General features: G+C 38.2%; 1 protein-coding gene across 1 annotated transcript in view; it reads right to left on the bottom strand.

The window, feature by feature from the left end:
* Positions 1 to 9,492: 9,492 nt before the first annotated feature.
* Positions 9,493 to 25,613, bottom strand: part of SLC13A1 (solute carrier family 13 member 1) — an 86,348-nt gene continuing 70,227 nt past the window's right edge. The window contains exons 11-15 of the mRNA XM_084785384.1: positions 22,582 to 22,688; positions 19,693 to 19,802; positions 14,257 to 14,418; positions 12,756 to 12,893; positions 9,493 to 10,759 (exon numbers count right to left, since the gene is read on the bottom strand). Coding sequence (XP_084641510.1) covers positions 10,574 to 10,759; positions 12,756 to 12,893; positions 14,257 to 14,418; positions 19,693 to 19,802; positions 22,582 to 22,688 — 703 coding nt within the window. The 3' untranslated portion in view covers positions 9,493 to 10,573. The remainder of the gene's footprint in view (positions 10,760 to 12,755; positions 12,894 to 14,256; positions 14,419 to 19,692; positions 19,803 to 22,581; positions 22,689 to 25,613) is intronic.

Genomic DNA, 25,613 nt, shown 5'->3' with positions numbered 1-25,613 from the left:
CTATATAAGGAACATGTAGGACATTTATTAATTATTTCTCTAGCTTGTTGCCAAGTGATAGAAAATCTTTTTTTCAACCCCTTACCATTGACATGATGTTTTTCGTGAAATTTGGAGGCTTCGAATACATTACCTATCAATAATTTGTCGATCTCTTTATTTCCTTCTGTCAATGGACCTGGTAAACCTGTATGGGATCGAATATGAGTAATATACAAGGGATAATTTTTGCTTCTGATGACCTGTTGCAGTTCTATAAATAAAGTAGTCAATTTTGTGTTATCAGGAGTAAATTTAGCAGTTTCTATATGTAAAACAACCTTTTTAGCATATTGAGAGTCAGTAATTATATTAAGAGGTTCAGGAAAATCTAACAAAACCATAAGGATAGCATATAATTTTGATTTTTTGGACTGATGTAAAGGGGCTCTTAATCACCTTGGTCATTTTCTCAGACTTATAACCAGCCATACCTGATTTATTTGCATCAGTGAAAAAGGTGGGTGTCCCTGAGATTGGTGACTTCTTTACAATATTTGGAAGGATCCAATTAGTTCTTTTTATAAACTGTATACGTTTGTTTTTTGGGTATCTATTGTTAATGTCTCCCAAATAATTACTACAAGCTTTTTGCCAATCTTTATTAATTACCCATAGTGACATAATCTTAGAATCAGTAAGAGGCACTACAATTTCCGCCGGGTCCATCCCTGACAGTTGACGCAACCTTATTCTTTCCTTTGTAATCAATTTAGAAATTTTTTCTATATATGTTTTTAATTTTTTGCTTTGTTTATTTGGCAGGAATATCTATTCTATAATCCGGTCTTCCCTTTGTATGAGAAGTCCAGTAGGAGAATGTTTTGAAGGCAAAATAACCAAAATGCAACCAAGTTCAGGATCAATTCTATCCACATATGCCTTTTGAAGTTTTTGTTTCACCAGAATTAACTCCTTTTTTGTTTCAGCAGTTAAACACCTAGGACTGTTTAAATCCGAATCCCCTTGTAAAATCTGAAACAAGTTACTTAACTCATAGGTAGCTAACCTGATTGTAGGCCTTAACCAGGTAATATCGCCCAATAATCTCTGAAAGTCATTAAGAGTTTGTAATTGATCTCTACGGATCTGTACCTTTTGTGGTCGAATTTTTTGTTCAGTTATTTTATAGCCTAAATAGGTAATTGAATCTCCTCTTTGTATTTTTTCCACCGCAATCTGTAATCCCCAGCATGGCAGAATTTTTTGTGCTTCCTGAAACATTTTTTTTACAATACTAGGATCAGAATCAGCTAGCAGAATATCATCCATGTAATGGTATATGATAGATTGAGGAAACAGCTTACGAAGTATTTTTAAAGGTTGTTGTACAAAATACTGGCATAAAGTTGGGCTATTTAACATTTCCTGTGGAAGTACCTTTCAATGATATCTCTTCATTAGAGAATTACTGTTTAGGGTAGGTACTGAGAAAGCAAACCTTTCCCTGTCCTTCTCGTGTAGAGGTATGGTAAAAAAACAATCTTTTAAATCAATTGTAATTATATGTCAAGACCGAGGTAATAAGGAAGGCAAAGGAATTCCAGGTTGAAGCGAACCCATGGGTTGAATCACCTTGTTTATGGCCCTCAAATTTGTTATCATTGTCCAACCACCTGATTTTTTTCTTACTACAAACACAGGGAATTTCAGGGGCTGGAAGATTTTTTGATGTGTTGAGTCTCCAGCTGCTCTTGTACTAAACCGTGAAGCGCCTGTAACTTTTCTTTTGTTAAGGGCCATTGCTCCTGTCATACAGGTCTGTTTGAAATCCATTTTAGGGGCAAGGCGGTTGGTATCTCAGCAGTGGCCCCTCTTATAAATTTTGACACTCTAAATTTGAAGAATTTTGAGGTTGGACAATGGGCATAGTTGGTGGTCGCCTCTGATCACTTACATTAATCTCTTCCCTAGAAGCGCATACCAATTCACCCATTGTTTCAACCTTCTTTATCTCAGTATTTGTAGGAATAGTAATCTGAGTATCCCATTGCTGTAAAAGGTCTCTTCCCCATAGATTTATAGGAATGTCAGCCACATAGGGTTTTAGCCTCCCTATCTGTCCATCTGGTCCCACACACTCAAGCCACTGTACACTTTGTTTTATTTGAGATAACTTGCCAATTCCTACAATTTCTGTATAAACCTTCTTAAGTGGCCAAGTTTGGTTCCAAGACTTTTGGCAAATGATGGAGACGTCAGCTCCACTGTCTACCAAGCCTTCTATTTTAATACCATTCAATTGTATAATTAACTTAGGTCTCTGATCATTAATTACTGTTTGCCAGAACACACGGGTCCCTGTGTTCCCGAACGCACCAGTCCTTTTCACTGGAGCGGCTTTGTCCTTAATGTAAGGAAACAGTAGGAGTTGAGCAATCCTATCCCCGGCATCAATTTTTATCTTTTTTTTTACACATACCAAGATTTTTATTTCCCCTTTAGAATCTTCATCTATAATACCAGGATGTACAATAAAACCTTGAGAAGTTAGCCCGCTTCTTCCCAGAACCAATCCTACTGTGCCTGAAGGCAAAGGTCCAAAAACACCAGTATTTAATTTGTAACATTCAACCTGAGGAGTTAGGGTAAGAGACATATTTGAAGCCAGATCCAAGGCTGCACTGCCTTCAGTAGCATGCATTAGATCGCTAACACTAAGTTTCCGTTTTCCTGCGGGTTTGTCACTTCTTGACTGGCCAAAGGAATTTGGCTGGCATTGTTTACGGGGGCCCGAGCCGATGGCCCCCTCCTGTCGTTTTTCGTCGGCAAGATATTGTCTTGCACATCTCGCTTAGATTGACAATCCCGAGCCCAGTGTTTCCCTTTTTCACAGCGACTACAGTACCCTGGGAGTCTTGGTACCTCATTACCATCATAACCAGAACCCCCCTGTTTTTTTTTATGAGTTACGTTTTCTCCTGGGTTAGTGTGCCTTTTATTTCTACAGTTTCTTTGTACATGACCGATTTGACCGCAATTAAAGTACCGAGTATTATGATATCTGGGCTCTCTGACTAAAGCTTGTCCCACAATATTATTTTGATATTTCTGAGAGTTGATATTAACTGTCTCCTTTACCCAGTCATCTAATGGAGCGCCTCTTTTCTTTAACGGTCTAAGCACCTTTTTACATTTAGCATTTGCATTTTTATAAGCCATGATAAGTTTTAATGTCTTTTTGTTATCAGAATCTGGCATCGCCTTATCCATAGCAGATCCTAATCTCTGCAAAAATTCTGTAAAGGGCTCCAGAGGTCCTTGGAACACCTTAGTAAAAGAAATAGTTGTTTTCCCAGGTTTCTCTACCAGCTCCCAAGCTCTCAAGGCTGTCTTACGACATTGTTTAATCACTCTATCGTCAGCTTGAATTTGCTCTCTCAAGTTAGTATATGGTCCATCACCAAGTAACTGATCTCTATTAATATTTATTTCCTGTGCGATATTTTTTTGTTCTATTTTTATAGCCTCTGTTCGCCACCATGATAACCACTGTAACTGTTGTGCTGCTTCCAATACCGCTGAAACTAAATTTTTTCAATCTTGGGGAACAAGTCTATTCTGATAGGCCCAGCTGTTTAACATTTGTTTAACGAAGTTAGAATGTATACCATATCTGATGACGGATTCCTTAAAATGTTTTAAATCCATTATGTCTACAGGACACGAGGCTATTTCGTCATGACCCTCAGCACCATTTGGCTCGATTACATGTCTTACAGTGACTGGAAAAGCTGAAGGTGCCTGGGTGACTGTGGAAGTATCCTCCACTGGTACATTTACTTTCAAAGACCTTTTGGTCGGTCTGGCTTTCTTTGCCTCTGGTTTTTGACCTTCTCCACCCTTTTTAACCAGAGGTGCCTTCTGCTTTTCCAGCCCTTCCACTTTTCTCTGTATTTTGTCTATTTGTTCAGTCAAGTCAGTAATTCTTTCCAAAAGGATAGAGCTTATTGACTCTTCCTGATTTTTCTGGCTTTCCGGTCTCTCTATTTTTTGTCCTTCATCACTACCAAATGTCAAAAATTCTATTCGTTTTTCCATCCCTTTATTTTTATATTTCAGCCTTTTTATCTGTCCAGTCAAATCTGCAATCTTTTCCAAAAGGATAGAACTTACTGACCCTTCTGGCTTTTCTATGCCATTAGCCTGTCTTCTAATCCTTCTAAGCATGAAATATTGTAATAAAAGGACAATGAGAAAACAAAGAATTCCCTCTAAGTATAATGCAGGAAAGAGTTTTGCAACAGCAGTTGCAATTTTGTCAATACCCTGAAACAACATTTTTATCCCGTGGAATACTGAATCTTCCCTCATATCATTAGGGATTGTGGAACCCATCGGGCCCCACGTTGGGCGCCAGATGTTGGCTCAGTTTATTAACAATTAAACTTTATTATACAACCCATCTAGCATATACAAGAAGGAAAAAAAGGTTAAAGGGACAGAAGATTAAAACCTCCTGGAATTTGTTCGGCAGGACGGGTCCTTAGGTGTCTCAGTCCCACGAGCTGGTCCGGTCCTTTCCTCTCTCTCTGCGCCTTTTTCTCTTCTCCTTCTACCTCTTGTTTTTCTCTCCCCCACCTTCCCAGTCATATGTAAAGGGCGGTCCCTTTTCCCTTCGAGGGTCAATTAGGAAAACAATAGCCACGGTGGAGTTTCTAGGTAGGCTTCCTGAATTTTAAGCCCAGGAAGGCTCCAAACAGTTTCTCACAAGGTATTCATGGTGTGCCCCAAGGGTAAAGCCCGTCAAGACTGCTTCCACTTGAGACAAAGCTTAATCTTTCCTACACTTTGTCATTTGGATTCCACTTATTTCGCTGATTTTAGGTCATGCATGTTATTTCCATCCTGGTGGAATTTGCCAGTTTTTATTAAAACATCACACACAGTGGGGCCGGAGACACGGCTTAGAAACTGGGAGTTCTGGCTGTGGAAGCATGAGTTCAAAGCCCCAGCACCCCTGTGAAGAGCTGGCCCTGGCCATGTGTATGTGAAACCACAGCCCTGGGCATGGCAGAGAGGCAGGAGGACCTCTAGGCTTGCTGGACAATGGAAAGTTCTCATGTTTTAGAAATTGTTCTAATTTCTACCAGTTTGCCAGTTTGCTGTCTCTAGTGACCTCCACAAAGGTGACCATGCCTCTGATAGCTGCATTCCCAGAACTTATCTGGAACATTTTGCTGAATTAAAATGGTTTGTTAGGGTGTACGTGATTAGGACTGCTCTGGAGTAACAGTTCGAGCTATTGTACACTGTATTCCACTAGTAAAATTGCCTAGTTTCTCTTGGTTTTACTGTTTCATTCACAGCATGCACCTCCTACGAAAAATAAGTGTAAAAATCCATTTATTTTGGTAAACTCTACATACTCAAGTACACATATGGTCACTCATCAAAGAAACCAATGCAATTTTGGAATAAAAGTATATCATAAAGGCTCTTTTGTTGGCATAATATTTTTACTTTTTCTTTAAAAAATTCGTATACTAATACAACATATTTTATCATAACTATCCATTACCCACCACTAACTCTCCTAGACCCACTGCTCACGTTCCTCTCTCAAATTCATCAGCTCTCCTCTTCCCTTCCCTTCCCTCCCCCTCCTCCTCCATTTCCTTTTCTTCTTTTCTCTGCTTCGTCTTCTTTCCTCCTCCTCCTGCTCCTCCTCCTCCTTCACTTCCTCTTTCTACTTTTCTTCTTAATTCACCTAGTCCAAATTGGTGTTGCTCTATTTGAATGGTCATAGGATGGCCCGCTAGAGCTTGGGCCATCTACCATGGGTAATACTGCGGAAGAAAACTAACTTCCCCTCCCCTAGAAGGAAGGCACCCACTGTTCTAAGTCCTCAGCTAGGGGTGGGGCCTAGCTGAAAGATGTTGAAAATTTCAGTGGCTTGATCTCGCCAGCCATAGTCCTCTCCCAACTCTGGTTCTTAGACTCTTTACACCCTCTCTTTAGTGATGTTCCCTGAGTTTGGGGTGATGGAATGTGATACAAGTGTCCCATTTAGGGCTAAGCACACCATAGTCACTCACTGTCTGTGCTTTGATCAGTTATCACAAAAGCTCTTACCCAATATTTATCTGTGGCAGAGATGCAGAAATATATACATTTATTTTTAACATATAGAAAGCATATCAAGACACAAACATCATGCCATGATATTGTTTTGTCAACTGCCTGCAATAATGTTAATTAGTAGCATTGATTGAAGGTTAATTTCTCTACCTCTAAGGCATGGAAATTAAGGGGAAGGCATTTCACACATTAGATAGAAAGGAAGTCTGGATTCCGGAGACACTACAGTGTACAGTAGCGATTGGGGCAAATGAAGGACACCGACGCCAGGAGAGGCTTCACCGTGCTTGCCTGAAGACTGAAAGCGTAGTTAGTGAACTGCTATTATTATCCAGACAAGATCTGATCCTAAGTAAGGTACTGGAATTTACAGTGACAATGATTTCTACCTCAAAGGTTTTTGAGTAATTCTCAAGATAATAACAAAAATAATATCCACTAGAAAGTGGGAGGACAGAGATGGATTTGATCATATGTTTAGGCGTGCAACTAAGAAATTTCAAAGACAGCATAAAATCCCCAGATTTAAAAACTTGAGTGCTTTGATATAAAAAGGAACAGGGCGAAATGAATCAGTCAGTTCTGATATAGCAACCAAACATAAGGATGTGGCAAGGAAACAGGATTGGCTCAATGAAACAATTTCAGGCTACACATTACCGTACTTGTACTCAGATGGCAACTGCTGCAAGTAATACGTTAAGATTATTCAACCTGAACTGCGGACATCATTTTCCTGAGAGCAAAACATTCATGATCATTTGAAAAGTCATTTTAGTTTTTCATAATAAAAATGCACCAGTCATGTGATAGATAAATTCAACAGTGATACATGAATAGAAGTAAGCAGAATTTAATCAAATTATAGATCATAAGAATGTAAATAAATATTGAAATAAACTAAATGAAAATAGATGATTTTCACAATGCAGCAGTATTATATTTTAAGATTTAAAAGAAAAAATTATTTGAAAAGATGATTGGTTTTTCATTGATTAATAACTGCAAGTAATGATGATAGACAGTTCAAGGTACATTATTTTAGAAGAAATAGCCAACACTGCTTGGGTGACCAAGAACCTGAGATAGCCCAGGGACCTAGGATAAAACTAAATACTACTGGCCTGAAAACAGGAAACAACAAGTAGTAATAAAATGACCCCTAATGATATTCTGCTATACTCGTAGATCAGTGCCTTGCTCAGCCATTATCAGAGAAGTTTCCTCCTATAGGATATGGGAACAAACACAGAGACCCACAGGGGGACATTAGGCAGAGAGTGAGAGATCTTAGAACACCCATCCCTGAGTGATGTCGCTATCAAATCCTCCCCCTCAAAGCTCAGAGCATTCTATGGAAAAGAAAGCAGAAATAGTGTAAGAGCCAGAGGGGATGGAAGATATCAAGAAATAAAGGCCTCGAGGTCAAGATGAGCAAAGCTCATGTTAACTCCCATAGGCTGAGGCAGCACACACAGGGCCTGCACAGGTCTGGAGCAGGTCCTCTGTGTATGTACTATGGCTTCCAATTTAGTGGTTTTATGGATTCCTGAGCATGCAAAAAAAAAATAGGTCTTTTATTTTTGTGGTTTTAGGGGCTCATTTCCTTTTGTTGGTTTGTCCAGTCCAACTTAATGTGATAGTTTTTGTTTTATTTTGTTATAATTGAACAAATGAATGAACAAACAAAACAAATTAGTGAGTGAATTAATGAATGCAAATTTAGCCACTGAGTTTTAAGATTATCAACTTAATCATCATTTATAGCTGCTGGCAGAGGGAAAAATCAGTTTTCTCCAATGAGTGACACTGGTTATATTGGAGTATATCAACAGGGCATGTGCAGGCCTCATGTTCAGGAGTAGTTGACCAAAATATAATGGACACCACAGGTTTGTTGTTGTTATTATTGTTGTTGTTTTCTTTGGTGTGTGTATGTGTGTGTGTGTGTGTGTGTGTGTTCATTCTTTTGTTTTGTTACAGTTTGGTGGATTTTTTTTCTTTTCAGGTGTGTTTTACTTTGTTGCCTTAGTTTGGGTGTGCTTTTTTTGTTGTACTGAGTTTATATTTATTTCTTGAGAAAGAACTTAAAGTTGGTAGGGTAGGAAGGACAAGAGAATCTGGAAGGATGCTGAAGAGTAGAAGAATATGATCAAAGTATATTTAATTTAAAAATTGGGCCAATGCTGCCACTCAGCCAGCAGTCACTCTGCTAACTCAGGTCCCACCAGGCCTTGTGGATAACTATCTCTGGAGAAGTCACAGAGCTGGCCTCCTGCCCTGGAGGAGTCACAGAGATGGCCTACCCTGGAGAAGTCACGTCACAGAGCTGGCCTCCTGCCATGGAGAAGTCACATCACAGAGCTGGCCTCCTGCCCTGCCTACTGAATGCCTCCAGAGAGGAATCTGTCTTCCTGTAGGACAAGGCTGGATGGCTTCTGGAACCTCAGGCCTTGAGGACCTTTCAAGGCTAAATCCAAGAGTTCCCTGGTGCTTGGACTAGCCAGGCCTCACCGCTGGCCAAGCAGTCCCACATGCAGTCCCGGCGCTGGCTCAGGCCTTGCCACTCAGGATGGCCTGAGTGCTGTAATGGGCCTGGAGAAGGGAGAGGCAGGCCTGAGACCAGGTGAGGTGGGGGTCTCCAAGTCAGTCCACCGTTGATTGCTCAGAGTCTTCATGCAGCCTAATTTTTATGACACTGGTAAGAATGAGAAGGGAGAGGCTGGGCTGGAGCCAGGCTGAGGGGAGGCAGGAAAAGAAGTTGTTTTAAATAATAAAAATGTAATTTAAAAGTCAGTAAAAAAATAATAATTTTTAGAACTTCTTATTTAATTTCAAGAATAACTGTAAGAATATTTGTATAAATAATATCATTTAGATGGATTTTCAAACCAGGTTTTTAACATTGAGGAATGTGCTTATGAGAATTAAAAAGCAAAAGTATAAAAAAATTCTCCATTTCAAGCATGAAAATTTTATGTTCTAACATGAAAAGTTTATGTTCCAACTTGTCAGTCTTTTCCTAAGTGGGTAGATTATTTAGGATTCGCTAATCTTGTTTTTGTTAGTCCAACTTTGAGATGCCAAAGAACTTTTCCTTTTTCCTATCTTGATGTTTGTCTGTATGCTGGGAGATTGGCTTTCTTTTTCCTGTCATCATAAATACTTTTTCTTGTTCGTCAAATACATCATTTTAGTTTTTATTCTATTGTTTCTGTCTCATTTCAGTATTGATACAATGAAACTATGTGACTTTCTTGTCTGTGTACCGTAACATTTTTAATTATGCTTCATTTTTCTTACATTGTTTTCTAACACACTTTTTAAAAAATATAAATTTAATTAGAACAAAGTGACAGAGACAAGATGAAGAAAGGATTTTAAATGTTTTATGCTTTTATCTTGCCATGGTTACCTACTGGACATCTGTTAGCCCAAGTGAAGCGCTGGTGTCTACAACAAAAGTGGTTACAGGTTCCCTACAAAGTAAGTTAAGCAACCGCTACCATATTACTAGAGAGAAATTAGTTTGTTTCTGGATATGATCTTCAAAATTTGTGATCTTTATGTCAACCAAGGGTTGGTAAAATAAGAAGGTTTAATTTATTTCCCCTGTCAGACTAAGGGAGAGATTCATTATCAAAAGACTGTGATTCAGTTCTGGCAGATTTAAAGATATACATACATAGAAGTGTTGGTGGCCTTAATGCATAGCTTTTCTAATTGTACTGTAAGAGTACCATAAACCATAACTCACTTATTCATAGTTATTCAAGATGCATTACTCAGTTCAGAAGTCATAGAAACACAAAATAGCAGCCTATCTATATGGACAAGTAGAAATTAGTCTCTTTACTATCAAATGGATTCATGAATTTTGGAATTTGTCACTATTATAATTTGAACTTCCCCAATAAATACATTAGTAACAATGCAGCTGGACTTTTCAATAAATAAATATACATTACAACAAATAACCACAGCTTGATTCTTCAGCAAATCCCCTTGACAAACCCTATAGAAATGATTTATCCAAGTATCTCGTGCATCTTTATACTTTATTTTCTGCTTTCAGCTTCATAAGAGTTTCAAATGAGAAACTGGTGTTTGAACAAGTTTAAGATGCGATGAATGCAAGGAATAACCTTCCTTGAAGACCACTAAGCATCATTTTTTTTTAATGGAGAAAACACGTAGACGGCTCGCCAATGCAATCTCAACCTTAAGCTTCTGGATGAAGGCCTGTAGACACTCGTTGAATGTGTTTCAAAAGACATACAGACTCTATATTATGACAGCGAGTGTGGGGCATGCCCTGCAACTGCAGTGGCTATATCTATCAGGGATTTACATGTGTCTCATATATACAGCTATGAGGCATGCACTGTATTGCAGTGGCTGTACCATTGATTCACATGTGTCCAATATATACAGCTACACCTCACAGTTAAGATCAAGTCCACAAGTTGCCGCGAACGAACTGGTAGCTCTTCGGTGTCTGTGATGGCGTGGTCTGATTAAGAATGTCAGGAGCCCAGGAGGGGTACTCATGGAGGTTAAACATAGGTTCGATCCAGGTGAATATGCCCAGCATTACCACAGCAACCCCCAGAATATTTACTCCAAGTCCAGCCTTAACCTAGAACAGGAAAAAGCAGAAAGGTCAGTCTCCCACCAAGAAATCCTACGAAGGATTCAAAACAGTGTCACACAAGGCATTACCCTGGCTCACGTGCACCCTCAATGACCTGTGGAGGTTGTGACTGTCATCAAACTAGGGATATTCTCTCTTCTGTGATGAATGAGAATCTGTCCTTAACTATCATTTTGACAGCATCAGAGAGGTTTCTTTTTGGAATATATGTGTCTGTCTGCCCTTGTGTGATAATCTTATTTCTCAGTGTGTAGGCTTTAGAATGCCACGTGACTCCTCAGGATCACGTAGCATCACTGGTTTCCCATGCCAGTGCTCTTTAGCAGAAATTTTGTAATGTCACTTCTACTCTGCCTTCTTACTCTTCCTATTTTTGAAACTTTTACATACATAGTAATTCTACGTGTCCTTTGAACAATCACAAAATTGCCTTTTTACAAATTAGAGATTGTCAACTCCTGCTCTTTTTTAAATATATTCTATTAATTTATTCATATTTCATCTAAATTGTTAGCCCATCCCTTGTATCCTCCCATTCCTCCCTCCCTCTCACTTTCCCTTTACTCCCCTCCCCTATGACTGTTCCTGAGGGGGACCTCCTCCCCTTGTATATGCTCATAGGGTATCAAGTCTCTTCTTGGTAGCCTGCTGTCCTTCCTCTGAGTGCCACCAGGCCTCCCCATCCAGGGCATGTAATCTGCTTTTGTTCTACTGTTTCCTCCCCGAGACCACAATCTTGCTCACTCGTTTATATGTTATCTGTGGCTGCTTATGTGATGCAATGGGGGGAGGGAGGGTATTTGTGGCAGAGACTATGGCCTGTGAAGGCTAAAGTGAAGTAATTGTTTGTTTTGTCACAGAGAATGTTTGGCTACTCTCGAAATCTCTGCATCAAAGCATGGCCTTCTGAGGCAAAGGGAAACACTTAGAGTGATTTTATGAGAACCTTGTTCTCTGTCCGTTCAAGCCCCTCATTCATTTAAAAGTCTGTGTTCACACATGTACACACATACAGACACAGGTACACAAACATGGCGTGTTTTATATCTATTTTCCAACTAGATGTTATGTGCCTTGGGCACAGAAATATTCCTAGACGTTTTCTCTCTCTGGGATGCAGGGACAGCAATCTGGGTGAGATAAAGAAACAGGAGCTCGCCTTGTAGTTTCATTTATGTGACAAACACAGAAGTGACTTTGATTATATCCTCATTTGGTGATGGAGATTTGACAAAAGGCTAAAATATTCTTAAATTAGTTCTCAGATACCACTATTTTCGTATTTGGGAGAGAAAGTGTGTGTCCTACCACTTGTAGTTTCCTTTATTTCTCACAGAGACTCTATACTTGTTAGAATAAAAAAAGAAAGATACCCTTTCCTTATGCACTGAGCACTGTCTTAATCGGAGCAAATGTTGCATAAATATTTGTGATACAAAACTATAGTGCTATTTTGATTGATAGGTTTCCTGAATCCTATTTCTTCTACTTGGCTTAGTTGTGTGGGATCCTAACCTTGACCTAAGTCTAGGGAGCTGTTTTAAGAGAGTCTGTGCTCTTTTCCTTTCCCAGCCCAGGGCTCGTGCATTCCACATCTCTGTTTGTGACGATCATCTCTAAAGGCATGTCCCTGTTTTAAAAAAGCAAATCTCTGACCAGTCATGCACAGGCTTTTAGAAACAGGCTTCTACTGATCAACCAGACTTGATACCCTGTGAGCATATTCAGGGGGAGGAGGTCACAGTCATAGGGTAGGGGAGTAAGGGGAAAGTGGGAGGGCGGGAGGAATGGGAGGATACAAGGGATGGGCTAACAATTGAGATGTAATATGAATAAATTGATAAAAGATATTTTAAAAAGAAACAGGTTTCAAATTCTGCTTTTCCTGATGCATGGTTAGAGCGATAGGGCAGCACTTCCTTTATCCAAAAGGCAGAGGGGCAGCTGGGCTTCCAGACTGTTCTTCCAGCTTCTGACCTACCATGTCAATGACACGCAGGTGTCCATATGAAAACACAATAGCATTGGGTGGATTAGCCACTGGCAGAAGGAACGCAAATGAGGTACAGAGTGTAGAAGGCAGCAAAACATGAAGAGGGTTCACGTGGATGGCTTCAGCCTGTTGTAAAAGACAAAATAACCAAACCAAACCAAACCAAAACAAAACAAAAAGCAAAAAGCTGAATTAAAATGCTGTGGGAGTGCAGGCAGCAAACATTAAAATGGACAAACTTACTGTAACACACTTTCCCAGAATCAGGTTGAAACCTAATAGCATAAAATTATGCCTTATTTATAATGTTTCAAAGCACTTTAAAGAAAGTGTCTCTTCTTATTTTCATGGTTATTGTTATGTATTTAAACTCTTATATTACAATTTAGAAAGTATCACTTATTTCAGAAAATATGAACTTATTATGTAATTAGTGTTCTATACACACAAGATATATTATATAATACAATATCCTTGTATAAACTTAACCATTTTAGAATATTATAAGATGGCTAGTATAACTCAAATTAACAGATGATGTCACTGAGGCCAGAGACACCAAAAGAAAGTGTCGGGCATGCTGCTAGCAAGTAAGAGACCAGGAGAAAGCCTGGTGCCTGGGAACTACTAGCTGTCATTTTTGTGACAAATTTAAAATCCTAATGATCATTACTGAAGGAGAGTTGTTATTATCTGGAACGCATTGCATAACTTTCTAACTGCTTCATTTCACTAAATAAAAACAGAAAGCAGAAAGCTAAGACACTTTGCCCTTGATTTCTTACCAATAAGAAATTAATAAGCAATCTACATTTTCTTTTCTAATTTGAAGCAGCAACTCAAGTTTCTGAACAAATGACTCTGGGAAGTAGCTAGAAAGCATTTTCAGAAAGACCATCCTTTCTTTAAAATGATTCTTAATTTAAAGCATGTTCTTTTCACCAAAATAAGCCCCCACCCCCATGAATCAGAAAAACATACTTAAAGCTAAATCTTGCAATTGCTACATAACGTGGAAGAGAGACACCTTCCTCCTCTCTCCGAAAACTTGTCTAACTTATTTCCTGGGCAGCCAAGAATTGTCTAAGATATTTAAGCCTCAAGGTTAGGGCTACCTTCTCATTCATCTGCACATCTCTTATAGGAAACACTTCTCAGAAATTTAGAAACACCATTCTGGAAGGAGATATTTCAAAGAGCCAGAAAATATTGAATCATCTTAAGGCTGTAATGGAAATAAATGATTTAATTTATCTTCAAATGAAAACCTGGACCTACGGAGGGTAAATTGTTTACTAAATATTATGCTACTTGAATGTGAAACAGAGTTCCCTTGAGCACAGGTCACCTTATACAGACAAAGACCACACAAGTGGCTTACGGAGGCTCAGTTGGGTCAAAAGAGACTCCGTACCACAGAATGAAACCTTGCAGTCGAAACAACAGCAAAACATATTGTAGAGGAAAATAATATAAATGTAATACTCACCAAAGGAGATAATATTGGGAAGAGAATGGTGATGGTAGCTGGGTTGCTGGCTACCTCTGTCAAAGACGTGACAATCAAAGAAGATATCAGAATTATTAGCCAAACTGGTAATGAACCTAAAGGAGATAATTTATTTCCTATCCAGGCAGATAGTCCAGATACCTACAAAACACATGTAAAGTATTTATTATTCAGATAATTCATGTTAATGAGGCACAATTTAAGCACACACACACACACACACACACAGAGAGAGAGAGAGAGAGAGAGAGAGAGAGAGAGAGAGAGAGAGAGAGAGAGAGAGAGAGAGAGAGAAGAGAGATTTTCTTGTGTTTTGGGAAATACCGGCAGTTTTGATAAGGATGCGTTTTTCAGAATTATTTCAGCACTACCACCAGGCTTTAAGGAGTTTAAATTGTCTCCCCATATTTTTCTAATTAAATTGTAACTTTATGTAATTAATTTATGTAAGTGTCTTAGTGAGTCACAATGGGTGATAAGGCTAGGAAAGGAAAGACGCTGGCTCCTCTCCTTGCTCCTAAGTCAGTCCCTCAGAGGCAAGACCTTTCAGTGGTTACTAGCTACTTACACTGACTTAGGTATTAATATAGTTATCATCCAAAATAATATTCTAATTATGCCTTTCCTTAAATTTTCAACATGGAATATTATTTATTAGTTTCCAAACATGTTACACAAGGATTGTGTTTTCTTTTTCTTTTTTTTTTAAACCCCACCCTACTGGATTGTGTTTTCTTACACCATTCCTATAAGTATATTTTCTGTCATTACATATAACACTTTTGGTTAAATCAACACTTAATATTTACTGCTGTACTCATATAAATATTATTCATCACTGAGTCACTTAACCATCTAAGATTATGTTTACTTTCTTTATTTTCCCAAGAAAACATCATTCTGTTTGCTTAGCTTTCTAAATGCCTATCACCAATTCATTAAGATCTTCAAACTATCTGGAGACCTAGTCTATAAGCAAACAAACACAGAAGGTAAATGGGTTTGTTTTGTTCATGTTCTGTGAAGATGTCTGTCCTGAAGTAGGCAGACACCCCCCCTCCCTTTGCCTTGTGGGTTAGATTTGTTCTCAATGCACTCTGCTGTTGTCCTGGAGTTCCTCCTTGTCTCAGAGCTCTGCTTTGTGGAAAGCCTTCCTTCATCCCATTCTTTTTGAAGAACACATCTTTTCATGTGTGCTGAGATGGTTGAATGAAAGGCACATTTTGAGTAGTGTCTATAGGTCTGAAAATTCTTTTCTTTCTTTTCACACTCTTTTTCTAGTTCTGATTCCTAGAATTCTAGTCTTGAACCCACTGAAATTATGAATCAATGTTAAGTCATTAATCTATTTCCTTTGTTTTCCAGTGGGGTTCTTTAGATTGATTGCATACTGATCTTTGATGTATTACATGCAGTCCAAAAATTGCTTGCACTCCAATTAATAGCTGTTTTTTGTTTTTCCCATGAAAGAGAAGGAATAGTCTATCTCTTGTGAAATAATGCTTATGACAAAGTAGGCTATGTATTGGGAAAAGCTTTGATTATTAGCAGTACACTCAGTTCCAAAGTGAATAAAAACATTACAGATATGGGTATTAGATAATAGTTGTATTATTTATTGCTTTAATTTATACATACATTATTCATTATTTTACTTATATTTTAACATGTGTATGTGTGTGCAAGTGTATGTTGCACATGTATGTAGGCCTCTGTGTGTGTGTGGGTGGGTGGGTGTGTATGTGTGTGTGTTTGTTTGTACAAGCCTTAGGTGATGTCCAGAGTTTTCCTAGAGTGAGCTCCATGCTATCTGCTGAGCAAATTATTTCAGTTGAACCCACGGATTCGGCTAATAGATAATTATCTTGCTCTGGAATTACAGAGGGCCACCCACCCACCTGACATTTACATGGGTCTTGGGGATTTGAACTCTGTTCCTCAAACTTGTAGAGAAAGCTTTTTATCAAGTGAGCCACATATGAGTATGGATATTAGCTTTATGGATTCATATATATATGGATATGGATATTGGTTATAGCTGTTAGGAGGATAGAAGATAAAGTATGAGACATGGGTTTCTAGTATATTAATAAGGAGTGTTTTTTTTTTTCAATCTGGTTGAGATGTGAGAGGCCTGTGCCATTTGTGATCCTCTCTGGAGTCCGTTGTGATTCCACGTCTACCTCAAAATTCTGACATCTACAATGTAGCATCTTCATGAATTCCTTTAGCACGGACCTCTGAATAGCTCTGTTAGTGGAAAATCTCAATGCTTCACTTCTGAGAAATTCCTTGTGTTATTGTTGGAAACATCTTTCCTTTCCCTTCTCTTTCTAAAGAGACTCTTGTGGAGTTTTTATTAAACCAATGCTCTAGTTTTCTTCTCTTTTGCAATTTTACTTTATTTTTATTTAAAATATAATTATGCTGTTCCTCCCTCTGACCTCTCTCCAGCCTGTCACACTTCCCTCCATCCCCTCTCAAATCCATAGCCTCTTTTTCTTTATTACCGTTAAACACTAATATGCAGCTTGCACACTTGAATGCATATATAAGTGCAGGTTCCTGAGTGTGTTAGTATTGCTTATGAGTATATGTTTTAGAGCTGACCACTTGGCACTAGACAGCAATCTCTTTTTAGTGTTTACTTTCTTTTACCCTTTTATTGTATTTCTGATATATGTTTAATTTTATTTTCACCATTGTCACTATTTTAAATATGGATTTAATATAATTATAATTTCTAGAGACTTGCTGCTTATTTAAGGTGCTCTGTGCTTTGTGCATTTTCTTCACTTTTTCCTTGATCCACTCTTTTTGTTTCTGTACTTTAATTTTCTGTCTTTGGTTATTGTACTGGAGGTTCCCCAGTCACCTGGTGACTCATGACTGCTTATTCATTTTTATTTAAAAAGATGATAAAGTGGTGATTTAAAGCTCTAAGTAACATAAGCATGGTTAAGGGAGGATTGTGTTTCAATTTTGCTACAGAGTAAAGCTCAGTTTCCTAATGTCCGTGTGGCCATTCATAAGTGAGGTTGATGGTATTTGAAGAAATCACATAACCTTGCACACTTTTAAAACTATCTTTTATATCCAGCTCTGGCTTCTTCCATGTTTACAAGGCGATTTGTTGCTTCCAGTTCTTTTGCCTTCTCAGGATCTTGTTGTTATGTCACCTAATTTCATTTTCTGGCCTACGTATTTTACCTACTTGCACAAAACCATTTACTCCTAAAACATTTTCCTTCTATTATATATAGTTTTGAGCATCTTTTTTTGTTATTGACTGTGCTACACAGTTTTTATCTTTAAAGACTGATAAGGTTTTGTCATTATTATTATTATTATTCTGCTCTTGGGAGCATAGGAATATTTGAGAAAACATTATTTAATCTTTTACAGTTATCTTAGAAAAAATCATTTGAGGGATATGTAAACAACAACAGCAAAGAAGTATTCAGTGGCAAGAACTGGGGAGTGCCTCGCACTTTGTGAGACATCAGCCATGCTAAGTCAAATCAGGGGCATCTAAGAGAGAGGCCACAGCCGGAGGTGAATAACACATAATTGCTATCTCATGTAGTTTTCAAGTAGAAGTATTTCCTGGCTTGAGACATGTGCCAAACAAATTACAAGTTCTTTCCTAGTATTTTGTAAAGTCAATTTCTAGGTTGATATTTTTGTACACACCTTTTCCCCCCAGGAAGTTGGTGACGTTGGTTTCGTTGCTCAGGAGCAGGTTTTTCTAGAAATTCTTGCAGAATACAGACTCCAGTTCCTAGGATTTTTCTAATGAGTTAGTCCTCGCTCCATGGTTCCTCTAACTCCTCCACTGAGAGAGCCACGTGCCTTAGACTAAGCCACACTTTTCCCTTTCCTCAGATTTTGCTGCTCTAGGGTCTGGCCGATCTTTCAAAGCCACTTAGTCTAGAGCCCAGTCTAGATGTCTTGTGAGGAGAGATGAGCAACTCTTATGAATGCCAGACTTCCTGCTTCTGCTCTCCTCACAGTTCAAATCAGCAGACATAGAGATGGCAGTTATTTCTGAGAATTCAGATCTCATTACTGATGAAATAGCAGAAAAGAAAATTGCTATTGTCTTATGGTTCTACCATTTCTATCTGGACAGGTTATGAGGCAAGGCAAACCTAAGCCTCAAACAAGTTTGCAGAAGGCTCTCTGAATTGAGACAGTTTAAAGACTTACAGCTATTACTAAATCCTATTGCTAAAAGCTCAGAATCTAAATACTTCACAGAAACAGATAATGAAGTTAGAAACAAATAATATTCTCCCAACAAATTATAGACAAGAAAAGATAGCATTTTGCCCTGAGAATTGTTAAAAAATAAATGCATGAAAATAACTTCTAAGAAGGCAGGGGACTTGTTATAATTCCTCCCTTGCCATTCTCCTGTTTGTGACTGAGTATGGAAATGGATGCAAATCAGCTCTAAGTATTAAATAAAATGGTGTGAAACCCATGGGTGAGCAGTTTGTAGTCAGACATAAGAAAAGGAACATTCCTTTCTTTTTCAAAAGAACTTTCTGAGAGCTTCATACATTAGCACTGTATCCCCACCACGATGCCCATGCCTCCCTCCTCAGACTTCTCCCATGCCCCCCTCTTAAGTTCACTGTCTCTTCTCTAGTTACACATTATTATTTACACGTATTATTCTCTCTATATACACATGTATATATCACCTATCGAGTCCATCAGATGTCGTTTGTATGTACATGTGTCCACGAATTTTTGGAGAAGATACTTTTCTTTTAGGAAACCTACAGTGATCATGGCCATGAGAAGGCATAAAAGCTCTCTTAGCATCAGCTGGCGGATAGAATCAATGAAATAGCCAACTGTCTAATTCATGATGTTTTCATTTCTTCCTTACGGTAGCTACAATACATTAGAAATTGTCCCATTAAATTGTCTGGATTTCATTCACTAGATATATTTAATTAACATGTTTAATTATGGCATTGATATTTCTATTCTCTTTATTTGACAATGGTAGAATCATGTCCATGCACATTCCATAAGAAATAAGGTAAAAATATAAGCAAGCAAACAAGTAAACATGTTCCATCAGGAACCACTCTCTTGAATGTTAGTTTGTGCTCTTATTAAGCTACTCTTCTAATGTGATTTCATAGATTAAGAATTTTCATCTTCTTTGCATTACTTTTTGACATGCTGGAACACTATATCATTATGTTTATGCTTATAGCCTACAAAAGTTTTTCAACTATGAACTCATCACATCTGTGTGAAATATCGCATAGCTATTGAATTCTGCATTATTAAAACAAGAGGATAAAGGTGACTATGCCCAAAGCGTGAATGTGTCCGTGTGCTTCTTTTCAACAGCTTAGTTAATTGTTAAATATCTTCCACACTGAGCATTACCTCACAGCCATCTGCTAGGGCAAAGCCTCCACCAACAAGAATGGCTATGTCCCAGGGCATGAATGACTGGAATTCTTTCCAAGTAATCAGTGGAGAGTAATCAAAAGCAACTGTAAAACAAAAAATACTACAGTTAAATATTGTTTAAAATAAGAAAATATGAAAATGTTACCAGTGTCCTTAATGGTCATTTTAAGGTACAGATTTGATTGAGAGTTTCAGTTTCTATTGACCTTAGGTGGAATATTATATTATAATGAGTAAAAATCCCATATCTTTGGGGCTGGAGAGATGACTCAGCGGGTAAGCAAACTGAGTCTTTTCCAGAGGACCTGAGCTCAATTTTCAGCACCTACAAGGTGGCTCACAACTGTCTATAACTTCAGGTCCAGGAGATCTGATGCCATCTTCTGGCCTCTACAGGCACAAGAGATCCAAGTACTGCACATGCATACATGTAGGAAAACACTAATATACATGAAATTTAAAAATACTTTAGTAAACTTTTAAGAAAGTACCTAGGGCAAATCCTTCAGATAATATTTAAATTTTGTTTAGGTAAGTTATTATGATGCCATTAGTAATGACATTCATTCATTGGCTCATCTCTCTACTCATCCTATATGACAGTGCATTGAACTCTGACGTAGAATCACCTAAGAAAGGAGACTCGATGAAGATTGACTGGCTTGGCCTATGATATGTCTGTGGGGGACTGTCTTGATTGTTACTTGATCTTGGAAGACCTAGCCAACTGTGGGTCATGCCATTTCAAATGCAGAGCCCTGGATTTTATAAGAGTAGAGGAAGCCTCACAGTCATGAATGCATTTGCTTATTTCTGCTCTCAACAGTGGATGCCATATGACTGAAGCTCCTCCCTTGATATCTGCCCAATGATGGACTGCACCCCAGGATTGTTAGCCAGGTAACACTTCCCTTCTCTGCATTGTTCTGTTGCCAGGCTATTTATGCCAGCAGCCAACATGAAGCCAGGACTTTTCTTTCTTGTGTCAAATGTCGGTAATTCCCTATGTTTCTCCAGTAACACCAGCATAGGATTTTAATTATTCAGTGAAGTTCATTTAGTATTTTAATTTTTTTTGTCATGAGGAGAATCAAGATTCTGGTTTAAAGATTATTCAAAATTAAAAATTGAATGTTGAAGTGTTGTTTTCAAGAATGATTATGCTCATGAGGCAATTAGTGTCGTTTTCTTCATACATCTCCTTCAACTGACTTGATAAGGAAGTTAACTTAGGAGTACAATATCTTTTAGCATCTGTATGCAACATCTGTCCTCTCTACACAGAGAGGTCAGAAAACACTACAAAGCCTCCTTTATATTTCTCTTTCCTGGATCCAAAGCCGACCTTTAACTGATGGCTGAAAATTTGCTACCAAGTTTCTTGCTTGGATTAAGATCACGTGCACTGTTGCAATGCAAGTATCTTGGAAATGTATCACTCATAATTGAACGATGTATCACTCATAATTTATCAGTGTATCACTCATATTTTAACATGTGCTCTCTTCCACAATGCGTGCATGAGTTTACCAGGGAGAGAAGCTGTAAAATACTGAGGATACCGAGAGAACTTGATAGTGCTAAGGATGTTTGTGAAGGCAGTATTCAGAGGTAAGCACCGAGGAGGCTCAAGCAAACTGCTTCTTCCTCAACACTGGCCACTGTTGAGTGCTGGGGCTTTAAGTACAGAGGCTGCAGTTTGGAGTGCAGTGGTTCTCAACTTTCCTAACACTGCGATCCGTTAATACGGTTCCTTCTGCTGTACTAACCTGCAATCATAAAATTATTTTTGCTGCTACCTCATAACTGAAATTTTGCTACTGTCACGATCATAATGTAAATATCCGACATGCAAGATATCTGATAATGTGACCCCTGTGTAAAGGTCATTCAATTGCGAAAAGAATTCACGACCCACAGGTTGAGAACCACTGATGCAGGGTCTCATGGGAGCCTTTGCTATAGATTGCTAAATCTCCATAACACACATGGCTGTATTCTAATCTTGCAAAGAATGGGACAATTTTATTTCTGCAATATGCTACTCATTTATATCTTTTCCCCCAAAGCTTAAATATTCATCATTTACAGGTGACTTAAGAGGTCAGCTGAACCAACCCAACTACAGAGCTCACAGTTTCACTGCAGCAAAAATAGACAAACAAACAAACAAAAGCCCCCATTCAACTGTGTTTCCAAACTATTATAACCCATCTGCCTTACATATGTAACACAGGACTACTAGCTGATGTTAGTATAAATCGCAGGCATGAGTGAATCCTGGGTAAGAAGTGCATGTTGGAGAATGTGTGTTCCTGCACATGTGTGCACTTCTCTGTCCATGAGTTGTGTGTGTAGTGGGAGTGCCTACAGATTCACTTCTTCAATTGTGACCCCACATTATATCTAGACTTCTGTGACGCTGTAAGTGATCTTTCTCGTGAAATTTAGTCTGTTCTAGATCCCCAGGACTTATTATTGAGGCCTCCTCATGAAGAACAAGTAACTCATAGATTCCGGTTTCCTTGTAAGTTAATGGTCTAACATTGGCAGGGGAGGTGTTGTCTGGAATAGAAGAACTGGAACCTGGGTCTAAAAGAAAGTCTACTTCTCGCTTCTGCACACTCTGCCGAGTCTTCCTGAAGGTGGGGATAGGTGCTGCCTGAAGAGGGCTCTGGGCTGTAGTGGGGCATGCTGATGGGGACAGGTGCTGCCTGAAGAGGGCTCTGGGCTGTAGTGGGGCATGCTGATAGTGGTTGTGCTGGGGAGGCCATTTTTAATATCTTCTGTGCATACGGAAGCTGATGGAATTTTGATTTCTTAAAAAGATCGATAAATTCAGTGCTCAAAATGATACTCAACCAATTTCTCCTGTAGATGTAGTTTTTGTCAATTTCTTAGCTGGAATTAGAAAGAAAAGTATTCCTGCAACTAAAGCAACTGTTGAGTCTGTAACATAACCAGGGTACCTGAAAAATATAAACAAATGTGTGCATTAAAGGTGGCGGGAAGGACCAATATCAGCTAAGCTGTCAGCTAACTATATTAAGAATAATTAAGTAGAACTGAAAATATAGGTCATTTACTCTGGGCTGTCATTTTAAAATATATAAATTTCCAATGAAGTGGTATAATTTATAAGGACCAATCATTTCAGGGTGCCTTCATAATTCAATGTATTTCTTATATTGTCAATACTGCAAATACAAATGCTACTTTAGCAGACCAAGAGAGTAAAATTTTCGGGTAAACTTTCAGATTTTTAACCAATTTCCTCTTTGAAATATTGCTTTTTATTATAATGTCAGGGAATTGAGCTTGAAACAGTTGCTGGGGTTTGGCAAAGCCGCATGTAATTGATTTATAGTGCCCTTCTATTGAATTTACTGAGACATGCTGTTGCTAGTGTCCCCTCAAACTCCTCTGTAAACTGTGAAAGCAAATTTATCTGGTTTCTAGGATGAAACACCTGCTTCTGCAGTGGGTTACTAGACTCAAATACAAAGGAAATCAGCCTACTCGATGCTTTGCCCTCTAGGAACTTAAGGAGAGTAATTATCAGAATGGCTTATGAGATGCTCACAAGTGACCACTCTACAAACTAAGAGCAATTCGGGAACAGATGGAGCTAAGAATTGCCAGACCATTCTAGCAAAAAGACAGGTTCCGGGAAGCCTCAGCAGTCAAGAGGCACCTAGAGATTACACAAATAATTAGAATACAGCATTAGATGTCAGCAGTATCAATTACGTGCGTTTCTGTATCCTGAAGAAATATGCACATCAAAAGGCTTGTTTCCTTAACTTATGTCTCAATCTACTGATTTTCAGTGAAAGTACTGATGCTCTTGTGGTTTATGTGTACAACTCTAAATAATCAAAGAGGTCTTTGTGTTTATGTCTCTCAATTTGATATATTTTTGAAAGTTTATCTTAAATATGGGTTTACTTTCTTTTCTTGTTGACTAAAACTTTACAGTAGCATAAATATTTCTGAAAACCTGACCAATCCCTCAACTATATTGTTTCCTTATTCTATTTTAGTCATAATTTTGGCTAAGTTTTTTCCAAACTGGGCCAGGTGTCATGTAACTGGATTTTGTTTTATATGAAAAGACATATTGAAATCAGTCCAGACTCAAACAGATGGAATGAAAACATGAGGTGGTAGTAATAAATCTTAATATATCACACCAACTTTAGAAATTGTAACTGCCAAAACCCAGCACATAGCACACACATTTTACAGACTACATGCTTTAGATAAAGGTATAAATGTTGAAGACATTTTCATAAAACATTTTAAATTATAATTGCTTCATTATTACTTTGAGTTTGATTCATTATGAAATGGGTTATCTCCGTACTATAAGCTATTGAGCTAAAACACATTTTATTTGCTTTGTGATTGTATTTGTATCTTCGAGTCCATCCTCCTTCAAGCCCCTCCCCTTTCCCACTGCTCTCTCAGGAGCCTAGATGACAGGAGAAGTACCTGGGCATAGCAAACCCTGCTCTCCTGCTACAAACAAAACACCTCCTGAGTTGTGTTACCCTCCCACAGAGGAGGAAAAAAATGGATGCTGATGTACTGAATACCCTATTTGTTTTTTCTCCTTGCTTTTATTAGCTATTGTCTACTTCCATCTAGTTCTCAACACATTACTGTTGAGAGAGAGACAGAGACAGATAGACAGAGAAAGAGACAAACAGAGAGAGAGATAGACAGTCTTCTTTGTATTAGTAAAGGTTGGATTTTAAGGGGAAGTGAAGTTATTTATTTTATTTTGCTCTAAATCCTATTAGAAAAACATAAAGTACTAATGTTCTATTAAACAATAGCTTGTTTTTCATAAATAGATGATGCGTTTGTTTTGGAAGTCTCGAAATGAGAATACTTTGCCTAAAGTAATCAAGAGACTCAAGCTGATATTATAAAACATCTACTTCATGCATTGATTGAGGCCAGGAGGTCTTAGTAAATTTGAATTCTTCCCTTGCGCCCTCAGAAAATGTTGGCGATGTCTGTAAAAACAGAGGGGTCAGCCTGAGGGAAGGCGTTGTCTCTTCCGTGAGGCCAAGATACACTAAACAGCTCTGCTTTGTGCTCCCAAACTATGTGGACTCTTGCTGAGGATCTAAGACAGGTAGTCCAAGATGAACCTCTTCTGGATTTAAGAACCAGAGTATATCTGTCAAAAATAGACTGAGAACACAAATCTCAAAATCAAACTCTATTGACACATAGAGTGGTTAATTAAAAAAAAAAAAGGTATTGTAATCTTCGATTCACTTCACTGGACACACTAACGGCTGCTGGAAACACACAACACTAAAGAGGTATTGTTAACTCTGGCTTCCAGCGTTTGCTACAACGTCATCTTATTACTTAGCAAATCTTTATCAATGAGATGTAGCTGTGTTAATTTTGTAAGAAAGTACTGAAAAAATGCATGTGGTGGAGAGAAAAAAACCATAACTTTTGAGCCCAATAAAATCTTCAGGAGATATAATGGTGGCAAAAGTCACAGAATATGATTCTGTATATGTCAGATCATTAAAAGGCACTATGTAGCATTTATTTCACACAATAAAGATTCATTTAGCGCTTTTACTGGGGAAAATAGCAGTATTCTAAGTGCTACTGTGATTTCCATCTTCCAGGTAAAGGACATGAGGACAGATCCTGCAGCTCAAACTCTAACTTTGTCCGGAGGAAAAAGCCCCATGTAGAGTGGACCCTGAGTTTCTTTTTTTTTTTTCTGACATATATAGGATACACTTATTATTTAAAAATAAGAACAATAACAAATTATATTCGGAGTCCTCTCCAAGTGGCTACCATACTTGGTATTAAGTCCTGAGGCTGATTCAATGGATGGTGGTGTAGACAAT

Source organism: Acomys minous (genome assembly GCF_964271855.1).
Source record: "Acomys minous genome assembly, chromosome: 6".
Lineage (NCBI taxonomy): Eukaryota > Metazoa > Chordata > Mammalia > Rodentia > Muridae > Acomys > Acomys minous.
This window is presented reverse-complemented; position numbering and strand designations above follow the sequence as displayed.